Below are 24,048 nucleotides of genomic sequence, written 5' to 3' on the forward strand. Positions count from 1 at the left end.
TGCAATATATGAAGAATTCTGACAGTTTGAAGTGAATAGCTAGACTGTTTGTTTTGAGGAAAAAGTGTTAGTGCACTGGTGAGGGAGAGAGGGAGAGACTGACGTTCCCAGTCATGAATTAATAAAGCTGAGGGCAACTTGGAACCATGATTCAGAACTTCCTCAAAGTATTAAGAAAGATGAAAAGATTAAATTCATTAAATCTGCAATATCAATCTCAAGCAATGGGATTCTCTTGTAATGAGATTCAGGTACTATTTTCATTGTAGAATATTTAGGATTTTTGTACCAAGCACATGATAGGTGAGAGTGAGACTGATAAATAGCTTTAAGATAATACAGAATCATTCAAGAGTATACAACACAGTTCCATTTAGGCTCAACTCACACTTACGCGACTCAGGTCGAGAAGAGACTCGACTTAGTCGAGAGCATGTGTTTTCAAATGGTGACGTCGCGGAGACTAGAATCGACTAGTCACCATTTAGTGTCACCATTTGGAAACATATGCTCTCGACTGGAGTCGATTCTCTTCTCGACCTGAGTCGAGTCTCTTCTCGACCTGAGTCGCGTAAGTGTGAGTTGAGCCTGAGCCTGAGAAGGTTAACCTTTGAGAATAACCTTTGACGATTTTGAAAATAAGCTTTAATTGAATCCTCAGCCAATATAGCAGGCTAAACCTCATCAACCTCCATTATAGAGGGCCATACCTACAGCAACAATATTTTTAACAATTGAAGCCAAAATGGAATAGCTTATTATGGAGTCTCTAACTAGATTCAAAAATGAATCTGTAAGAAAAAAATTCCATTTTGAACATGATGGGAAACGGTTGGAAAAACACTTTGTACACAAGTACACATAGAAGAATACTAACAAGGACAATACTATTCAATTTACAGGGATTTGGAACTTACTTCGACACATTAATTTTAAATTGATTCCAAAATTGATAAGAGAATAGAATAAGTGAATCAATAAGAGGAAGCGTCCGAATCCTTGAACAATATGATCGACAACTTTCGTTGGAGCGCTATTCGTGATTATTAGTGTTCCTAAAACAGCTTCGGAATTTCTATACCATTAACTTTACAACAAATATAAATGGACTTTCCAAATTAAGTGAGAATCAGATATGACGATCACAGCATGAGGGTGCTGCAACTCTTAATTAGGCATGATTTTGTTATCACACAATCTGCTGAAGAATTCAACAGCGGCTCACGCAAGCGATAATTCAGCCAAGTTACTTTGCACATCAATATTACTTGGATCAGTCAGTGAATTTGGGGCGATCACAAATTAATTCAGCCAAAAATCTTGAAGAATGTCGGAATTGAAAAGTTTTAATTAGGGGCAAAGACGCAGCTATCAGCTTTCACGATGAAGTTTTCGCGACTCGTGAACAAAGAGAACAAGAAGAATCAGTATAACAGCAATAAGAAGAGCAGAGCAGGAAACTTGATAGGACGAAAAGAAGAATGAGAAGTGGATTAGATTAGGACGATTGAGAATGTGAAATAAAAAAGAAGGAAACGAGAAAGGAGAAAAAAAGAGAAGGATAAGAAGAGAAGTAGTAACAAAAAGGAATAAGTGAAAAATAAGGAGGGAAAAAAGAAGAGAGAGAGAAGAAGAAGAAACAAGAAAACGAGGCAAAAAAAGAAAAAGAGGAAGGGAAGGAAGGGGGAAAATAAAATCAAAGACGAATAAGTAAAATACGAAATGAGAAAAAGAACTAAACAAAAAACAACCAGTAGTGGAGAGATGATTACTAAGAAGGAGATGAAATAGAAGAGTTAGAAGAATAATGCAGAAATGGTGAAGTAAAAAAATTAAAATAAGAAGAACAAATGAAGTAGGAAGAAGGAAGAAGAAGAAGAAGAAGAGGGTCAAAGAAGAAAAATAAATAAAGAAGACAAAATGAGTGAAATTTGATTAAATAAGATTACTCCACTTCTGTGATTAAATAAATTGGGAAACGAAAATGGGAGTAGAATGGATATGGAATTCAAGAAGAAACAGAAGATTACAAAGAATAGTAATAAGAGAGGGAAGAAAAAATTTAGGATGAAGAAGAAGAAGAAAAAACGGACGTAGAAGATGATGATGAAGGATAAGATGAAAGAGAAGGGAAAAAGAAGATCAGGAAGAAGAAGTAGTGTCTTCAAAGTTCCGCAACCGATTACAAGGAAGTAGCGACCAACTTTTCTCACCCCTCCTCTCAACATACCCCCCCCCCAGAACACAAGACAACCCTTTTGCGCCTTCTGTTGATAATTTAGGAATGGAGGCAGAAAGACACCGGCAACATTATACAGTATTTTGCAATTTCGGGGTAGGCGTTGGCCCAAACTTGTCTTCTCCCTTCTCCATCATTGTCTACTGCAAATACATGTAGAACACCCACCCGCCTGCATGGCTGCTTCACTTATTTAGCTAAGTTACTGCTCAGTGTAGTGTAGGCGGTGCTAGTAGGCCTACTGTTTATGAAAATGATGTTACCCTTCACGTGGCAAACAAACGTCTCCCCTCTAATGTCAGAAGTTGCCCAAAATTACAAGTATGAAGATAGTTTTTGAAATTGTTGGAAATAAAAAAGTTAAGAAGGAACACATGATACAAAATCATATTTTTGACGAACACGAAATAAAAACTCAACATTAAAAAAATAAATATATGAATCTTGTACATTAGGCTGTTTGGATTAATTAAAAAGAATAATATAATTACTACCTCTTGGTTGATAAAAATAGAAATTCCATCAACAATAATAGACTAAGAATTTAGTAGCCATTAGAGTAATAATATGTATTCAATTATTGCAGGATCAAGTCAACAAAAATTGATTATCATCAAATTCACCAGATAATGAAAAATTAGATTTTATAGCTAGTTCCCAAATTGAACAATATAATAAGATAGGAACAACTCCTACTAACCTTACTCTATGAGAATGAAGAGGAAATAATCAGAAGCACATCAACATACCTGAAAAAGAAAATACAAATCATTCCAGCAATATTTATTTCAAAAACATTAAATAAATAAGTCTGAGAAAGAAATTCAAATACAGCAGACTGTTGACAAGTATGTTAGTTTGGAAAGATTACAATGCCTGAAAGATTAGTTAGCAATGAATTGAAATGAACAAAGCTTTAGAATTCTTCTAATAAGTAACTATATAAATTCTTGACAAATATATATAATTTGTAATAATTTACAGATAAATAAATTGGCAATGGATATGTATGAAATATATGATATGAAATTCTGTTCAGTAGCTTCCAGAATGAAATTGCACACGATCAGTTCTGGTTTCTTCCAGGATCCCGGGAAAATAGAGCATTAAAATAATGAAAATCGATAGAAACTGAGCAAGAAAACAGGCAAGCCCGACTTCGAGTGGGCTCTCCACAGAAATTCACTTTGATCATGGAAGTTTTTCCGTAATCTACAGAGAAAGAAAGGATACGCTTGTTTTCTGAGATGTGGGTAAGTCGCTTTTCAAGAAAACCGCTTGTATGAAAGGCTCTTTTCAATTATTGAGCAAGCCGGCCGGCTTTCCATTCACTTCTGAAAAAGTACAGTCTTTCAGAACTATTATTTATTCATCAGCAGATGAAACTTCAATAGTCTTTCACTAGGATTTTTCCCTTTATAAACTTCTTGCTGCCAGTCTCAACCGCAAAGCGCCTAAATTGGATGCGCCCAACCAAGAATATTCCATACAAGAAATTTTGATGCTAGTTAATTAATTGATGTACTGGATTGACTTGGGAACTGATTACTGAAGTACGTGATTGATGCTATATCAGAATAACGCTACAGATCAAAAAATACAAGGTAGCTTTGTGAAGAATTGTGTTTATTGAAATTTAAAATAACGAGTAAGAAACCGTGATAGATTTTCCCTAAATTGAAATGATGTACGTGTTATCAGAACAGTTTCCTTTTCAAATAGGTGTGTTTAATAAAAGTATTTCAAGAAAATGGAGAAAGTCCGAAATTTTCCTACGTAATGAAGGAGTCTTGAAAAATAAGAAAGGTCAGTTGTAAAACTCGATTTTCAAGACATGAACTATAAAATTCATCATGACATGAGTATCAATAAGATAATTATTGTAGAATATCATTATTATCTCGAGTATTAAGAGTAAACTCTTAATTCTTGAATTAAGAGTGAATTAACTATGATGAATTTCTATGAAACTATCTTGAATTTCACATGTAACGATCGTACTGCTGAAATACTGTATAGTGATATATGACTTGACTTGTTATATAGGCCTACCGCATTTTGGTGACACCATTATATTTTTTGATCAAGGCCAATTAATTATTTATATTTTAATGAATTACTTATTTAATGTTCCTACTTTCAATGCACGAAAGATGGATGGTACTCGATATACCTTATCTAATCATATTGCATAGTTAATTTATCAATTCATTAATAATTTAAATATATTATGACTTCACATATACTTCATCAGGGTTGATTGACTCACTACTTGCCCACAATAATGATAGACTCATTATTGGCTCAATTCATTCACTAATCGGTTTTGATGAGGAGCCACAGACACATAATCTAAAAGTGATGATAACAATGGAAGCATCCATATGAAAAGGTGGAGAATAGTTTCAATTCGGAACCATTGTGACATCCGTGATGAGCAACTTCCTCTGCAGCTGACCAGCCAAAGGAATGAACGTAGGAAATGAAGAAATAAGAGCTGCTGTACGTCAGAGAGCAGAGAACCTCCTTTCTCGCATGAGCATCCACATCGATCTTCGTCCCCTAATTCTTTCTCCTTTGCTGCAGTCTTTCTCCCCAGTTCTTTTCATTTCAAAGGTCACCGAGTCAAAGTCAACTGTAGCACTCTCTCAACATGAGATGAGATGAGAGCACAATGTCAATAGGTCTTACACACTAGACAGTGACATTGATATACACTCAACTGTCAGCGTTTCTTATGAATGATACTAATACTTCCCATTAAACCAATGCTGACAGTTCATAGTGAGCATCACTATAGTCTCAAGTCTCAAGACCACATCAAAGATCCCAGAGTTGATCTGAATAAGAGAATAAGACATGTAGAATCCAACTTTCTTTACATCTTTTCTGGATAACTCCCTACTTGTATTAACCCCCAAGTATTGCGCCTATTGCCTTTTTGTGAGTTATACCTATAAATTCTACTTGCGTCTACAATACATACAAAAATCCAATGCTAAATACGTGCCCAAATCACCATGAAGTTATTGGACACATTAATTTGATGAGGTATTCTCTACTATCGATATACATAGATAATTCTGATATAATTTCCAGCTCATTCTGCAATCGGATCGCCGAGAAAGTAGGCTTACATGTACATAGCAACCACTTCAAACTGTCGTTTGAATAAATTGTATTTATTTTGTATTCTCATCGAGAGGAAAAGTTTTTAAATAGGATATAACCTTCAAATGATTGAATTAATTTTCTTTGTCCAAACTTCTAAATTTCCGATTTTTTTATGTTTTCGTACTAAAATTATGTTGCTTTATAAATTTGAGGATTGAATGGAAATTCAATGATTTAGTTAACGATTGAATGGAAACAGTTTCATTTTTAATGCATGAATATCCTCCAGGATTATCGGTTTTGACAAAAGAACCAACTGATAAATGATAATGTCCAATTTTTCTTTACATTGAACAACCAAACATGGCAACCCTCAAACTGTCCATCACTGATCCTTTGTTTTGTTTTGGCGTAGGAAGCTTGTCTCTGCCTCTGTCTCTGTCTCAGGCTCACAGCTATCTTCCCATTCTACTTACAGTGGAAAGACAGACTTTAGACTCTATTAAGCTCATCTCTTAATTGGCACCGGCATTTTATCTCTTCACAACTCAGTGTGAAGTGGTACCTAATTGTAAGTTATTGTCTCTTTTTGTTCTAAGACAATCAACGAGTTTTGTTCTCATTTAGATTACTGTCTCCTATCAGTTGCTCAATCGTGGAGTGGCAGCTCTCAAAGTTCAGATTAATAAATAGAATTTGACAAGGAAGGAAATTAATGATGAAAGTCGTTAATAAGTTCCAATAATATTCTGAGTGAGCTTCCTTATAAACTAGTTATCTCCAGATTCCTGATAAGTGGGAAATGACGTATTATACAGTAATAACGAAACTGCGGTTTCCATCCACTCCACCTGCTGACTGTGGTTCTTTGCTTCCTTCTGTGAACGATAGCTAAATATCTAAGGATGAAAATAATATTTATGATTATAAATAGGAATATGGGTAACCAACACAACACCAAATTTGAACTCCGTCAATTTTTCGATTGAGACTAAACTAGTAACAAAGGATATCAAAAATATGAAGTAGACTTTACGGTATTTATAAAGCGAATCAACCTGTCAAGTCAATAAATACTGGAATTTACAAATTCAAATGTACTATTTATTAATACAAAATAATAACTATAAACTCAAGTAGTTTTAGCTTTAAAATACAGAAGGTGTGTTCATCTAGAAACTAAGTAGTTGCATAGAGAAAATGTCGCTAGCAAAAGATATAAGAGAGCTAAAGTTATTTTTTCTTCATGTTAGTTGGTTTACTCTGTGTCATGTTGTGAAAACAAAATTCAAAGCTGATAATCATAGTTTGGAACAAGTATTTTTGTGAGTAATATTTCTGGTTGAAGTGTTCCAACAGATCATTATAGGCCCAAGTATTCATGAGTTACTTCCCGTCTATGCTTGATAACTTACAAGATCTGAGAACAGAACATTGCTGGAGTAACAGGTAGGCTGAGTAATCCTATCCACGTTACATAGTGTCTAATTAGCTATTAATAAATCAATCTTCACCCCTTGAGACGTGGCTAATATGATAATAAGCATTATAAATTGAATTTTGAACCTTCCATTACCACCACAGCCCTGTAATGAATCCAAGTTACTTTATCGAATAGCGGTAATCCACTCCCAAGGGTGAAGAATACTCTCAAAGGGGTAGCCCAATTTCAAATTCAAAATATACATCCCTTTAGGCAGTAAATTGTGATGTAAAACTACCATATAATTAATTTTGATAGAAGAGGGAGCGCAATAGAACTTACCCTAATACGTACATTCTTCACGGAAGGGAGGCTGAATAAAGAAAGATGCGAGATACAAAGGTGATACTGATTCAATAAGAACCACCCCACATAACTTGTTGACTTTTGTCGAGAGAACATGGAGCATGTCTTGGTGGCACCCTCACAACACAAAATGGCACAACAAATTGAAGCCACCTTTACAGACACGGTTTAATGATTTATACAATTATCGAGGGTAGAAACTGCCGTGTAATTTTTTGTAAACATAAATAAACATAATGTGAAAGCGATGATGATATTATACAATTCAATGGAAAGAATATCCGTTACAGACCTCACCTGGGTCCAAGCTATTTCTCCCATTTTTACATTGTGTTCAATCGACAGTAACAAACATTTCTATATCTGAATTGTTTGAGCATAGTATTGAATAGAGAAGCATGTGAACTCAGATCAAACAAGTCTTCTTCTGAAAGACTCTTTTATCGCATAGAAGTAGCATGTTTCTATACTCTGCTTCACAAGCATCTTTATTCTAAAAATATTTGAATAACAAGACACATTATTATAAAATGCATGTTCTAAGTACATGTTATTATTCTATAATTATCTAGAATATTTTTCTGTACATAATCAACAATCAATATAATACTAGGAGTTTGAAAAAAAATTGGGAACAGAGGATATTCATTCGAATTCATGGTGTGATGTCAAGAATTCCCTGGAGCATTTAATGGAAAAGCAATGAATGATGGAGAACGAAGCAGAGCTAGAAAGAATTGGAAAAATATTGATGAATAATTTTGAAAAAAATCTTTTACGATACCATTAATTTGTTCAAAGACTATCAAGGCGAATATTGTCACATAACCTAATAGCTGTGTGAATTTGGATATTGTTAACAGTTCTTAAGACTCGAGGCAATTTCCCAATCTCATTTACATGCACAGAAATAGTAATAATACAATCACAATTCAATATAATTATTGATTATTTTAATATAATATACGATTATTTTGTCTGGCGCAAAACTAACAACAAATTTCACTTCTCAGCCACAAGTTTCACTCTCAATCCAGCGTCAGAAAAGGGCAAAATTAAAAGAAAACTAGCTCAAGAATCAACGATGTCTTCATAGATGACACAATAGATGAGAATACAGCATAGCAATTGAACAAGGTTGAGTCACTTGAACGCCAGTCACGTAAGTAGAGCCACGTGATCTGTCTTCTAACTCAGGCTCCAACTGAGAGCCTCCTGAATTTCTCAATAGACATTTTCTCCGTGAATTTCGATCACAGCCAATTTGGGCAGAAGGCAACGCAAAGGACACCACAGGGAGATTCACTTCAATCTGTCAGCAGTCCTGGAAAATAGCCTCGTCGATTGCCATTCAACCAATGCTGACTCAAGTGAATCGGTAGTTTCCGGCGCATGACCCATCACGTAATGGATTAAGAAAAATTCCCAAAAGAATTCGAGTTGCATTGTTTTTTATTCAAACATTGTTGTCTACACAGATGGGTACAAATCTAATATATATACACCAATGGTCCTAACATTGATAATTACAATCACACTGCTATTAGGATAGATCTACTGGATTATTGATTATATCCATTCAGAACTCACATGGGATACTATGATATTGAATCCAATTTCTAGCATTTTTATCATATTGTAGAATAATTTTTAAATATTTTTCATGGTTACAAAATTTTCAGATTGATTACAGAACATTTATCTACAATTAATTCCAGGACAGAGACGGAATTAATTCCGTACATGACAGAGAAAGCAATGTTTTTGGAATAAAACCAACCAATCGAAAAAGCATGAAAAAAATTAATCATCTCAAGATTAGATTACCTTCTTTCTTGTCTTTATTCTATAAATTATTCTAATTCCAAATTTCAGTTATTTTTTCAAAATATGTCAGTCAAGTGACAAAACCCATTCTGCGCTGATTCTTGATTATTGACTGTTTCAAATTTCAATCGTATCTGGAAATTAACCATCGCCTTTACATTCATATTTTTCAGTATGGCAGCTATTTCATTCTCAATTTCAGCGAATTCCTGAAGTTCAAGCCAGAACTGTTCTTTCTATGCAGCGATCACTGGATTCATCAAACAAGTTTATCAAAAAACACAAAATGATTGTATTAGATGGAAAAATTAATCATTATGTACTCTGAGATTGAACATCTAGTTATCCAGTGCATATATATGCAACCGCTTTTGAGAATATAGTTTGGAATAGTATATAGTAGGATAGTAGCTGGATCACAGTAGTTGACCCATTTCATGTCAGCTGTTTAGTTGGCTAACCTGTTAGCGACAATTATTCCACTACTCACTTGATCATTCCGACCTTGCAGCTCGCGAATCAAGTAAAATGGCACGCCAACACTCATTTGCACAAGAAAAAAATGAAACAGGCCAACATTTGCAACACAGTGAAAAGGCTGATAAAACAGACAATGATTAGCTAGGAAACCATGGAATGAATCAGAACTCATCATCCGCTAAAAGCCCTATGTGAATGTCCAACGGATCAGAGCGTTGCATTATTGCAGATTTTTCAGTCAATTAAGCTAGAATAAATTTTTCCATCAAGGATATATATTACACAGTTTGGGTTTCCGGTTCCTTCTTTCTCACTTCTACTCTTTCTCCATCTTCATCTTTATCTATCTTTACTGAACTCTTCTACTCATCACTCTCTATCCTTTCCCTCTAAATCACAGTTTCAACTTGAAATTATATGAATATTAGGATGATGAATTAGTTGATGTAGTGATGAAAAGACAACAGATATTCCACAAAATTTACAATTTGTAGAACTAAAAAATGAAGTGGATTTTTTGACAATATCTAAAGTCTCTTCAATTTGTGGAACATTTTCCCACAAGAATAAGCAACACTCTCACATTGATCAGTGGGTCACAAAGATACTGAAAAGTGGAACGCGCCTATTATATTAATTTGCAGCGGCTGCGGCCCACTCATTCGCTATCATCCACTGCGGACATTTGGCAATGAAATGACTAGACTTGTCAGCAGACGTAATCATAGCCTCCAAACAATAGCTACCAGTTTTCAAGCAAATCAAACGAAAACAACATCCAGACATTACGGTGTCGTTTTGAAGGACAAGGACATTGTACGAAGTTGACTACAAAATACAGAAAATGCACTTTAGAATTTGGAATTGATCAACACTCTATTTCTAATTATAATGCACGTTAATATTAGTTGATAATTATAAGATTAATACTGAAATGAGTACTCATGGAAAACATTGAATCCTTTTAATAAGATTGATGGAAGATTGTGCATATGAAATTTGTTTCAAATAAATGATTTATGAATTTTGAATATTGGGCATACGTTTACGTAGATGTTCACTTTGTTATTTAGTGCATAAATTATTATGTTTATGTAGATGTTCACTTTGTTTTTAGGGCTTCTTTGAGCTTCCTGTATGTAGGCTACAATAGAAGCTGAAAAGACGCTTTGATTTTACATCCTCATTGTTTATAAAGAGTTATAGATAGGTTGATTTTACTAGGAAATTGAAGAAAAATTAGAGAAGCAATATTCAAATGGAAGATTTTGAAGCCTACCATATAGTTGTACATGCAGTATGAATTTCCAGTTAGCAATTTTTTTGTGTCAACAATAACGATGGGGATATAGGTCAATTTTCCACAATAATCAAATAGTGGACTACATTTCAAAGAATTTCCGGATAATTTAAAAACACATACATCAATCATCCTCTTGAAATTTTATGAGAGGAATTATCATAATTGAAATGATCAACATCATACTTTCGTTGAAAAAGGTATATAAGATGAGTGAAGAGTAGTGATATGCATCCAAGCATGTTTCATCAAATAGCAAAACATGTTACATTGAAGTTAATTAGATTCCAAAATAGCATTACAAGCATTGCACAATACTCTGCACCCTGCTGTACATGGCCTTATTATCTAACATGTGATCTAACTGTGATCCCGTGATAAGATTTGCGACTATAGGCCGACTGACATACCAGCAGAGTCACCAACCTTATAAAGCTAAATAGTGCCAGTTCAATAGTCGCGTTAACGAACGAAAATGGAGAATACCGTTTCAATTAGCGTTCACACGTTAGGAATACGAAAACTGAACGTTTAGGGAGTAGAAAAGTGTCCTCTTTAGGAACTTTGATCAATACTTAACTCCATAAATGAGACTTCTTTTTTTAAGAGGTAGGCTACTTCTATTCAAACATCAACGATCAAATTACATGAATTACAGTTAGTTGTGGTTTGATTATTCATTTATCGAGGGTCTGTGATGGAGCTGAAACATCAACGATTATCTAGTTTCACCTTGAAGTTGACAACAATGAAAAGTTAGAAGTTTTGGTAGTAGAGTCGTGAAGCAATTGAATAAACTACAGAAGAACTGATACAATATATTTTAAAATTAGTAGTAGTCGTCCCAACTAACCAGTCTCAATAAGGATTTTATCATTTAATCATAACGACTTCCTCTCTTAATTAATAACTTCACAGCTTTCACTCTATCATTACTAAAAATTCATGAGTCAAAGCAACAATTCGGAAATAACGTAATTATTCATTTTCAATGGAAAAAATATTGGAACGGAAATGGAAATCCGAATGAGGAATCAGTTCTATCATTTCTAAGCACATCACCAAATACATGTTTTTCCTATTACAGTACTGTACTTTGAAATGCAACAGAAATCGAGTCAAATTCAAAATTAACAACTCTTTTCCTCATTACCCACGCATAATTTCTGGTGTGAATCAAGACTTCAAGAAAGTTACCAGTACGGTACTGAAGATCATCATTCATTAGATCCTCATAAGAACAGTTACAGTTTTGATACATTTTCAACATAGATTTACATCTGAATGCACTACTAGATATCATGTTACCTAATTGTTGGAACCCACCTACACATTCCACATTGAAACCTCTTTCACTGACATTAAAAAAAATTATAAAAATCGTGCATAAACTTATCACGAAGCATTCAAATCGAAATTAATCTAACGAAACGCAACATTTTATGAATGAACATGAAGTGAGATCTGGTTAGGGCTTTTTGTGGCGGCGACGTCGCCGACAGATGTTACAATATAAAAAAATGAATGAAAAAAAAAGACGTGAAGGTGGGCTACCACCAAACAGGCTAGCCATTAAAACACCATTAACTGTTTTTCAACGGTCGGTTCAAACCAGCTCCATCGAACCCAACCAGCGCTACAATTCTCCACTATAAATACTGGAGTAGTTCGAAAATATAGCACAGTACACCATACTAGTATACAGAGTACAATATATTAAAGAAGCACAATACTGTTTTCCGGAACTGGGAACAATTGGCCGACAATCATTGTCCTGTATAGTGAGTGAGTAGTGAGTCCTATATACTCGTACTCTACTCAGCAATCGATTATTTCATTGGCAATTCATGATGGCTTTTTAAACAGTAGGATGGTTCATGGTTATTGCATTCGGGGTCGAGTTATACACTTTCAGCTTCAACGATGCATTCGAAATTAGTATTGTTGAACGAGGACATTTGAAAACCAATTTACTGATGTAACGTATTTTTGGAAAACAATTATGTTGAATGTACAGTGTATCTACGTTTAAATGAATTGTTCAGGTGGACATTCAAAGAATAGAATATTGTTTCTATGGTGGAATGACATAGGTGAAATGTTTTAATTAACAGTTGAAATTTACATTATTATTAAAATAATTGGGAGATAGCAGGCACAGTCCAAAACTGTTCCTCCCCCGAATTTTTATTAAAATACTAGTTCAGAAAGAATGTTTCCCACTTTATAAAATGTGTCCAATTTACCGAGTAGCCTAAACAATATTACAAACAAGAAATTACAGTAGCCTATACATTTCGATATTAAATTCCAACTATAAATATTTAGTATAATGTATATTTGGACTGTAAATGTTTGTGATTTTTATAAAATTGTTTACATAGCCTCATTTGGATTATTTTTATCAAAATCAGGGAGAGAAACAGTTTTGGGTTTATCCTGTTGATTCTCTCTCAATCATTAATTTGATATTGTGATTGTGGAATGAAATAAACAAATAAGAAATATTTAATAATAAGTAATAAGTAATAAGTAAAATTTACGCGTTTCAACTACTGAAAAGCGTATAAAATTTCAACTCCTAGTCGGACTAGTTTTACGCGTCACACCTTCGGATATAACAAGGTTATCATATTCAGCTAGAACCAGAAGAAAAATGTGACAAATGAAGAGCATTCAATTAAATTCATGAAGTTTCATAATTTTGATGCACTTAATCAACACACAGAATCAAGTTGGCAACATGCTGTATTCCACGACCAATTCCATGGGAAATAGAATTATTACAATTTTACGTAACAGCATATATGTGTTGTTATGAGGAGAAAACTACTTTTTCTGCTGATGTAGCAGGCTTTTTACTATAAATAGCGATTTGTTGGATTTTTTCAAGAACTGAAGGCTATTCACACAGTCATAATCTCAGTTTCAATTGAACTGGCCTTTCCTTAGTAATTTTCTCACGTTCTCAGACCATTTTCAAAACGTACACTATTGCCCTGGCGGTGGCAGAGTCAATGAGAAGCATTGAACTAAGCAGTTTAATTGCTATTTTAATGGGAAAAATATTATAAACTGTTAGTTATCACTATCACCATGTTCATAGTCCATAGATCATAGACTAATGCATTTACAATAAATTCTGAATGAAAATAACTATAAAATTGATTATCAGCATTAAACTATCACGAGTCAATAGTGCATAACTAATAATTTATCTTTCCATTCAATTTCATACTTTTTTGAAGATAAAGCCAAAGCAAATATTATTCTGAAGCATCAGCACTACGCATCAACTGAATCCTCAATTTCCCGTAGGACTGATTTTTGCTGCTGATTCCTAGAATCAATGGTTTTTCCCAAATTAGTTTATAAAGATAAAATTGAAAATTAATAATGATTTAATATAAAAAATGGACTTTCATGGATAAGCATATTTTCAATAACATACATAATTAACAGAACTAATTTGATGCTTTCATTCTATAAAACATTGACATTAAAATTTCTGCCAATTGAGTTATAAATGAATTTATAAATTTATAAATATCTATTTATCAGTTCATAACAAGTGAAATAAATTTAAAGACGTACGATCTAAAACTTTATTTTGAGGAAATAAGTAATGTTTAAGGAAACAGCAATGCAATGACTTATTACTATCTTAACAAGGAGTGAAAACATGAATTAATAATACAGTACAATATAAGTAAAAAGCATGAGCGCATCAGAGTGACATTATAAATTGTGAGTTTGCAAGGAAAATACAAGGGGTAAGAATGCGGAGTGAGAATGCAAGGGAATGTGCAAACAGGGCAAGAGTATGTCTATGTGGGTCAGGGAATGAGAAATTCGATTGAGGGAGGGGAAATTCGAGGAGGATGAGGTGATGAAGTCGATAGATTGATGAAGGATCAGATGATTTGCGAGAGGAAGGGTGCTGATGGAACGAGTGAGTGCGTTTCTTGAAGAGAGATGGAGTGGCGAACAGCCAGAATATGAAAAGTTTGTCGAAAATCAGATGGGGAAATCGAAATTACATCTATGTTAGATAGGGTAAATTGAGGAGAATTTTATTTTCGCCTCCCATAGGTTATTTACGGCTCCTTCACGGAATCCATTATCAGAGAATTTTCTAATCAATTTCCAGAAAAATATTCCAAGGATAAAAATAGGATTTTGAACACAATACAGAATAATTTTCTAAAAAATGAGGTTCCTATTTTCGATTTGCAATTGACAGGGGTGGAAAATGATTGTGCGGGCTAACGACTGGTGCTAGCTAGCTGAAGAGAAAAAATGGCAGTTAAGTGATCAATCAATGGTAAGACAACCAATGACAGGGCTCTGTAATCAATCAAAAAAAGCACAGACCCCAGGTTTTGAACGAAACGAGCAACATTGGCTCATTTGTAAACAACCTTTATCAATTGTTAGCGGTGCCCCCTCAGCAATTGGGTACTTGCTGGTTGCTGCTTCGGAATGGATGTCAGTTCAGATGGTGGTCTAACGATATCATTGTTGTTCGTGGACACGAATTTATTAACAGGGATCTCATATCAATCATCTACTATCATGCAACTGAACTTTGCACAAAAAATATTGGTAGGATAAGCTTCTTACATCATGAGTAAAAATTGTTTATGCAAGTTATGTATATGATCCTTGATTCATATTTTCATCGACTCTACGTTCAATGTTGCGCCTACCTAACATCTTATACTAGAATACCTCAACATAAAATTAAAACTACTTTGCGCAACATACATAATGGTACCAAGAGTTTGCGATAACACCAATAAAATGGGGAAAAGCTCTAGACATGTTCAACTGTACACTGTACATGACACTCACCTACTCGATTCCTATTTCACCTACCGTATTCTTTTATGTCAAAGGATCAAATCGACAGAACAGTAAGTTACATAAAAAAGACTAGGTACTTAATCTCTTTTTCTCTAATGTGATCGTGCGCATTATGCAAGAAGCACGATCAATATGCAAACGAATACGATAGACCCATATTATAAATTTATGATAAAAGAGGCAAATTTCTAAATAGAAATTATATGTGGTATCATAACTGCTAAATGACTATCCTCTTGGTTTTTGTTATCAAAGGATTATTGAAGAATTGGTGAATCGCAGGACTCCAGAATACTTTATTTGTTCGCATTAGAAAAGTTGACCGAAAATAAAATAAGTTAATCTACTACATACTCAAGTACCAACTGAGTTACCGTATCTATTCCATTTATCAACTAATTAGGCCTACCTATAAGTTACCTATTGAAAATTGGATTTGTACAACTGTTGATAAGCTGAATGAGTAGGTATTTCAATTTACGGCACAACCAATTTGATACGATTGATGGGAAATGAGATACATAATAAGTTAAGAAAAACAAACCGTACAAATAGAAAATGTTGATTAATTTAATTTCCTTGAGAGACATAGGTGCCAGGTACGAAGCCGGTATAAGTTAGGCAGTCACTCCTGGTAAAGTTAGTTTAATCATTGACGTATTGATTTGTGAAAGTAAACTACAAAAGGGCTAAAAGAATTGAAGAGAATGTTGAATGTGTGTGAGAAATTTACCTGAGAAAGGTCCGAGTCCTCGCGTATCTTCTGTTCGACGGTGAGATCAGCGCCGACCGACCTGCCGAAGATGTTCATCAGCAGGAGCAGCAAACTAAATTTGGACGGAAAACTGTGTTCCATTTTCACACGAGTTTCGGACGATTAAATCACTGGACCCGATAATAAACACAGCACTGCAATATAAGTAGAAGTTTGGCACTTTCCTAACCAACCACAAGAACAAACATGCAGAAAGTTGGGCCTGAAACTGAACCTGCCAGGATTTGAGACAGTCACAATACCAGCAGCAAGCAGCAACTCGGCCGTTCTCTCTCTCCCACTACTCGGCCCAGTCCTGCATTCGAATACACGTCTGCCAACACAACCTCACCAAATTCCCTCCGTTCGGTACCACATAGCATAACGGCTGCGCGCCTTTTACCTTTTTTACAAAAACTAGTCTCCTATCTTATCTATGCTATTTCTTTCAGTCAGAGTTGTTGGGTTTTATCTTTTTTTTATTTATCACTAGCAGGTAACCCATACTCCGCAAGGGTACAATTAGAAACTTGACAAACATAAAACTTGACCTACTGAAATCTTGACGAATAGGCCTGTAGGCTAACCATCCTTGGTAAATTAAGAATCGATGTGCAAAATTTCAAGTTACAGTATGGTAAAGTACTGGACTCAATCAATCAATCATTTATTTCTTTCCAAAACATACATGAAAATGTACATGAAAAAGTCAAAAACTAAAAACTAACTTAAAGCTAAAGAGAAATATTAGTGACTGTATAAAATTCATTTTTTTACAGTAAACTCGTTTATACTGTAGCATGCTAAATCCATCAAATATGCTCTCAGCAATTCCTTAAATTTTGATCTATCAGGTTCATGTCTTATGCAACCTGGGAGACAACCAATAAATTTTATTCCCATGTACGTTGGACTTTGTTTATATTTTTCCTTATTGTGTTTCTTTATTGTAAAATTATTTTTATTTCTTGTGTTGTAATTATGTATATCTACTTGCCGTGGGAATCTAGATTCGTTAGTTTTTATATATAATATTGTCCTATAAATGTACAGGCTGTACACCGTCATGAACTTTAACTTACTGAAGAATGGCTTGCATGATTGCTCTCTATCAAGATTTAGAATTATTCTTATTGCTTCTTTTTGTAATAGGAGTATTTTATTTAAGTTTGAGATGCTTGTTCCTCCATGTGGGAGTGGATCATTGCGAAGTACACTGCTTTTAACGTTTCTAAGTTGGAAATTTTTGCTAGTCGTCTCAGCGCGAAAATTCCTGAGCTTAATTTTTTACATATTTTTTGAATGTGAACGGACCAACTAAGTGTGTTTTCAAGACTTTGTACTGGACAGTACAGTACTGAAACAAAGTACTGTCACAGAGTAGAGAAGCACTACTGGTATGTTTATTCCGTGACTGGACTGTTATCAGTCCAGTAGTTCAGACGTGATGATGCATCATTCTTGAATGTCCTATCCTGTACGTGTAAAAGCTACTTCTTTCCTTTATTATATCATAGATTATCAGTGACTGTAGAATTAATGGAAATAACAATCTTATAACACTACTAACTAACAATGAGCAATGAGACAATAGGCTACATTTTTTATTTACTAATGTTGCTAGTTGATACTACTGAAATTTGAGCTTGCTTACGAAATTAGTGATGAGTGAAACTTTAAAGCGCAACTCTAGACTGCCAGTTGAATTTACGAATTACAAAAAATATAGAAACAATAATTGTCACGTAATAGTAATTGCAACGTAAATCATATTATTGAAAGTAAGTTATTAGTGTCTTAGTCTTAGGAAATTATCAGACAAAAACAATATATTATGAAGAATTAAAGCTTGAAACTTGTTTAACTGAAACACAGTAACATTATATTATATCACAGATGATAAATTATACTGTTTAGATAGTCTATGAAGTCTATAATCGGTGGCAATACAGAAGTCTCGATAATAATGAGAATACCTACATTGTCCGAGGTGCCTAGAAAAGTGAAAATAATTTTTTGCCATTTGACTGCGAATTACAGTAAAACTAGAGCCTAACTCTGATAGGCTTGTGCGTGAATAGGCTTGTTGGGACGTAGGGATGAGACTATGATGAGATATGGAAGGTTAATATTTTAGGTGGGTTTCGAGCCACGGGGTAAGAAAACTGCGTTGTCTCAACTTTTTCCCAGGTTTTTAAAAAAAACAGTAGTTGAAGCCTTGAAAGGATTGCAAATTTTTTTTTCACGAGCTACTTTACTGTATATAATTTGAAAATTTTAAATGAACAGGAGATTGAATCGAGCATGAAAACCCAACCCCTCATTCCCTATAGTATAGACATAGACGAATACGGTGATGAAAGCAAGCATATTCGATCAAGTGAGCGAGCCTGCCAGTTGCATTACTCAATCCACCGGGGTCCAAGATAGGGAGGGATAAGGCGAGTGAAGTGAATCTACCGGCCAGAATATTTTATTTATTGTAATGATAATTATTTCAACCATAAAAATCTCCCAGCAATAAAATCAAAATAATTTGGGCATCTCCTAGGAGATAAAACCCTGATTAGAGAAAGTTTACATTAGTTTCTAAAGATGAAAGATGACATTCTAATGAAGCATTTGGTTCTTAGCTTTAGTATCTTCGTTTATATTTAATCAGCCTCACAATTCATTCCTCTCATTTAAGAGCACTTCAGCTTCGTAATTAACTTTTCTCTGTCCCGTTCATTCGATTATCGATGCAATTTAGTTGTCTCACTTCAAATGACGCAAAAAGTGTAATGGACTCATTTACCGACAGTAACGAACTTTATAACTCAATTATTATTTCAGACTCAAAAAAGCATCACTGAATTCTGAATAGTTATTACCAAAGCAGTCATATCTTAGGCCTACTTGAGATTGGAAGACTAGAACTGAATGAATCTGATGTTTTTTGAACCGGTACTTCAAATGTATCTTCTATTATCATCTCTTATTAATGTGAATTCCGTTTTCCTCAAGTTTACTGTTTATATTAATACTATAGAGTACTTATTCTTCGTTCCTTCGCATCCACATCTTCAACCTCCACAATATACGGTTGAAATTCCATCACTTAAAAAGGCTTAAGATTAAATTTGGAATTATCACTACCTTCATAAATCGATATACGTTATAGCAAATAACCAGGTACCCCAAGATTAACAGAGAGTGTTCATCATAAAATAAATCGCCCTTTGAAGAAAGTTCAAGTATCAAGAGGCAAGGAAAAAGTTTCGGATATTATGCGAGTATTATTGTCTTGCAAAAAGTTTTTCAAGAAGCTCTTGTAAATTACGCCTTCAGTGCTGAACTTACAAAGTCATTAAAACCAAAAAACGGATTACCGTATGCCACCCCACTCACAAAAATTACGCAATGCCCCCGACCAACAGTCAATACCGAGTTGTAAGGTTTCAAACAACTAACAAATGATCATTCTCTGAACCAACAGAAATTATGTAACGGATACAATTATTGTTCCAATTGCTTCTTGTCAATATTGATCTCAATAATTTTTTATTCTGATTCGAATAATTTCGACTCCTTATGTTTCCATATCACCACATAAGTATGTCAAACGTGATGTTTGATGGCAGTGAATAAATCTTGACTTCAATTTTCCAGCAATGTTTCCTTGATTTCACTACTGAAAACAGTACTACAAAGCAATTGAGCTCCATACTTAATAGTTTCTTCCTAAGATCACGTTCACTGGATATAAAAGCATTGAAAGTGTATTGGAGAAATAATTTTTATCAATAGCCTAATTGATGAACCAGATTGTTTAGAAATCAAGCTATTTTTACTCTGAAGTACATGAATATTTACGAAAACTACAAGCTTTATGGAACTTGAAAGCTTAAAGCCTCTAGTAAAAGTTTGGGAGTGCATCTTTGGTTAATCGATAATCTATACTGTCCACACAGCATTCATTTGAAAAATTTACGGAATTGATAAGTTTTTTCATTTAAAGCCACTGACGAGTTTTCAACAAGCCACCTAGAATGTCCACCAATTGGCTAATTCTCAGCCATTCGTGGGACATTGTGAAAGACTATTTTGTTTGTTCCCTCAGTGGCCAGCTTAACAATCCAAATTCAGTTCAACTATAATATAATTTATCATCTGTGCTACATCGTGAATCCTATTATATTAAACGAGCAATTTCTGTATATATATATATTTATATGGTTATGTGGTTATATGGTTATATGGGTATATATTTATGTTCAACGGATCTCGAAAACGGCTCTAACGATTCTCACTAGATTTGGAACAAAGTAGGTTTATGATATGAAACTCCGATTGCACTAGGTCTCAACCCTCGGATAACTCGCTGAAGGACATTAAAAGGATAAATACATCCTTGGAAAAACAGCTGGAAATTTTGTAGTCTGTCGATACCGCAATGGAAGAGAGTGAACGAGTGCATGTGTGTGGGATCATCCAGCTGATCTCACGAGAAGAAAAATTCAGCAAGAGAAACTTAATTTCGTTTATTCTCTTTTTTCAGAAAACATGTTTACTTCAGAAAGTCCAAAATGGTGACTAGATGCTGTTAGTGGAGAATAGTACATAGTATATTAACAAATATTGTAGCAAACATAGTAAATAGAATTCATAGTATATCTATTTGTAATTGATGATGTGTTTGTTTTTTGAAGTGTGAATAAATTGTTATTTTGATGAGTGATAGTAGCTTAACCTAGATTTTGATTTGGACTGTAGTATAAATTTGAAAAGGGACAGTTTTGGGCATAAGCCTGTTGTGCCTCCTCATATAACTGTAAAAATAATTGTACGACTGAGAAAATGAATAAATAAATATAAACTATAAATTCAATCTTTCGTTACAAATATTTTCTATGCTTTTACACTCCAGAGCAAAGCTCGGTCCCCTGATATTGTTAAAATTAATCAACAACAATAACAATGCGTTTGAAATACCATAAAAAATTGTGAAATGAAACATTGAAAGAAAACAATAAACTATTATGATTTTCAGCTTCAGAACTCATCAGCTTTCAATTCCCCTATACTACTTTCAATTCCTCTTTTACTCCATTTTAGACAACCTCCTTTCAATCGGCAAATCTATTACTTAACATTGAAATAAATTTGGATATTTTTTTCAATATCACGAAGAATTATTTTGGAACGTCTGTTCTTTGATTCCGTGAATAACATTGAATTTTTTTTTCAAAATCAAATCAAATCAAGTTTTATTTAATGACAACACTTACATAACAAATTCCGTTACACAAATGATATTAAAGATCATTGAATCTTTGCTAAAGAAATTTCTTGTCTGCAAACAGGAGTGAAATCATGAAGAAATGTTTTGGAATGTCTGTTCCTCGATTCCATAAATAACTTGAAAATAAATTGAACACTATTGTGATGTTGTAGAATTGTTCCTTACTTCATTAAGGACACAATATGTTGTCATTTCTACTTAAAAACTAAGTTGAGCTGAAAAGTCAACATATTGTGCTTCAATTCTATAAATTGAAAAAATACTTTCGACTATTACTGGAGCATACTTCAAATGAAAATGCAAATTCTTAAAAACCAGCTTTCCCATTCTTCCAACATAAATTACACCAGTCTAACCCTAATTGGTGAGCTAGTTTTGCTCAGCAATTACCCCGATGTGCCGACATCGATGAAATCAATCGTCTGGCAGTTTTTGTGCTCAGCTTTCGTTTTGGCAACACACATCCACAGGTTTTTGGACAATGTTCCAGTGTACAGGAGGCAGAGGCACCAGTTTGTTTTGGAAAGAAGCCAGGCCCGGCAACCTCCTCCTCATTCCTGGTGCTCTTCTAGTCCTGCTGTCCTTGTCTGTCTGCAGTTGGTGCTCGTTGGCCTCTCTGTTTGTCGAATCGAACGTGAGTCGAGGGTGAGTGAGACGCCGACTTGTCTAGACCTGGAGTCGGCACAGAGTGACGATCGATAGGAAGGCGCGTGGACGTCGAAAGGCCACAAGGAGGCAAGGCAACAACAACCTTCTTTCCTCACTTTCCTTCCTTTTCCTTCCTTTCCTCCTTTGTTTCCATTCTGTATTTTTCCTTGCGGGTTCGATCTTTAACACATATTTCTTCCTTTCCTCTCTGGGTTTTATCATTTTTTTCAATACTCTCTTTTAACGGATATATCATTCTTATTTTCTTCCTTGTGTTCTATCTTCGACTCCCTTAAAACGTCTTCCATTTTCAACACCCGTTCAACAAATTTCCTTCCTATCTTCTTTGGGCTCGATATTGAATCGCCTTTCAACATTTCCTTTTCTCTTTGAGTTCGATCTCTGACTATCTCTCAAACATTCTTTCTCTATTATTACTCTTGATTTCATCTTTGATTCCCTTACAATTACTTTTTCTAGTTCGACATTAGAATGCCTGACAGCTTCTTCTCCTCAATTTCCTCCTAGGGTTCCATTTCTAGTGTTCCTACTATCTTTTACTCAATTTCAACCAATTTCTCATTTTTCCTCTTCAGATTCGATTTCCCTTCATATCATCGTTGGTTTCGATCTTGGGTTGTCTTTCATATCCTTTCTTCTCCTAGTCTGCTAGCTTCCTTTACTTTTCGGTTTAATCTTCAACTTCTTTTAAACCCACCTAATTCCCGTAGGTTTCTCTTTGTGTTCGATCTTTGACTCCGTCTCAACTCCTTTCTCCTCAATTCGATATTCAACACCCGTTCAACTCGTTTTCCTCCCTCCCCTTTTTGGCTTTGTTCTTAGATTGTCTTCCAACTCCTTCATTCTCCTTTTCTCTTTTGGTACAATCTTCGACTCCCTTCCATACGTTTACTCTTCCTTGACACCCTGGGATTGATATTCCACTCCCTTCCAACTCCTCTTTTTCTTTCCCTCTTCTGGTTCGATTTTGGACTCTCTCTTAACTTCTTTCCACTATTTCTTCATTGAGTGATATCTTCAGCTTCGTCATCCTTCTTTCTTATTGGGATCGATTCTCAACTGTCATTAAAACAATTTCCATTCCTTTCTTCTTGTTCGGTGATTTTCATCGATCTTCATCCACACTATGCCAACTCCTTTTTCTCCTTTTACTCTCTGAGTACAATATTCAAATCTTCAAGTCTCTTCTTTCTTCCATCCCAATCGTTTGTGATCATTCACTCCCTTCGCCTCATCCCTCTCCCTTTCCTCTTTGAGTTTAGTTTTCAACTCCCTTTCAACTCATTTAAACTCCTTTCAACTCTTTTTTCTTTGTTGTAGTTTAGACACTGTGTATCTTTGTCTAAACTACATCAAAGTTATTATATAATGTTTCATCATGGAAAACAACAACAATTTATTTTTTCTTTTTGAAATCAATCGTCGACTCTCTTCCTACTCATGGGCTATCCACACCTATCTACACCTTCTCCTTCCTTTCATCTTTCGGTTCTATTTTCAACACCCTATCAACTCCTCTTTCTTCCCTTCCTCTTTGGATTCAATCTCTCACTCCCTTCAACTTCTTTCCATCCAATATTTCTTCGGATTCGATCTTCAACTTAGTTCCTTGAATTATCATTTATCTCAATTTTCTTTTCGTTTTCAATCTTCCCTTTTCCTTCAAACTCCTTCTCTCTCCTTTCCTCCCTGTTTCGATCTCCGCTCCATTTCCGCCTCCTTCTCC

The 24,048-nt window shown here is 34.6% G+C and overlaps 1 protein-coding gene across 9 annotated transcripts in view; it reads right to left on the reverse strand.

Annotated features, from left to right (window-relative positions):
* Positions 1-16,669, reverse strand: part of LOC111051426 (fasciclin-1) — a 201,574-nt gene extending 184,905 nt beyond the window's left edge. For 5 of the 9 annotated variants that reach the window (XM_039434529.1, XM_039434532.1, XM_039434526.1 and 2 more), the window contains exon 1: positions 16,349-16,668. In XM_039434529.1, the coding sequence (XP_039290463.1) occupies positions 16,349-16,471 (123 nt within the window). In that variant the 5' untranslated portion in view covers positions 16,472-16,668. Of the gene's footprint in view, positions 1-16,348 lie in introns of all 9 variants that reach the window. The other 4 variants (XM_039434533.1, XM_039434531.1, XM_039434530.1 and 1 more) reach the window with 2 other exon arrangements.
* Between the last annotated feature and the right edge of the window lie 7,379 nt (positions 16,670-24,048).

This window comes from Nilaparvata lugens, chromosome 8, assembly GCF_014356525.2.
Source record: "Nilaparvata lugens isolate BPH chromosome 8, ASM1435652v1, whole genome shotgun sequence".
NCBI classification, from domain to species: domain Eukaryota; kingdom Metazoa; phylum Arthropoda; class Insecta; order Hemiptera; family Delphacidae; genus Nilaparvata; species Nilaparvata lugens.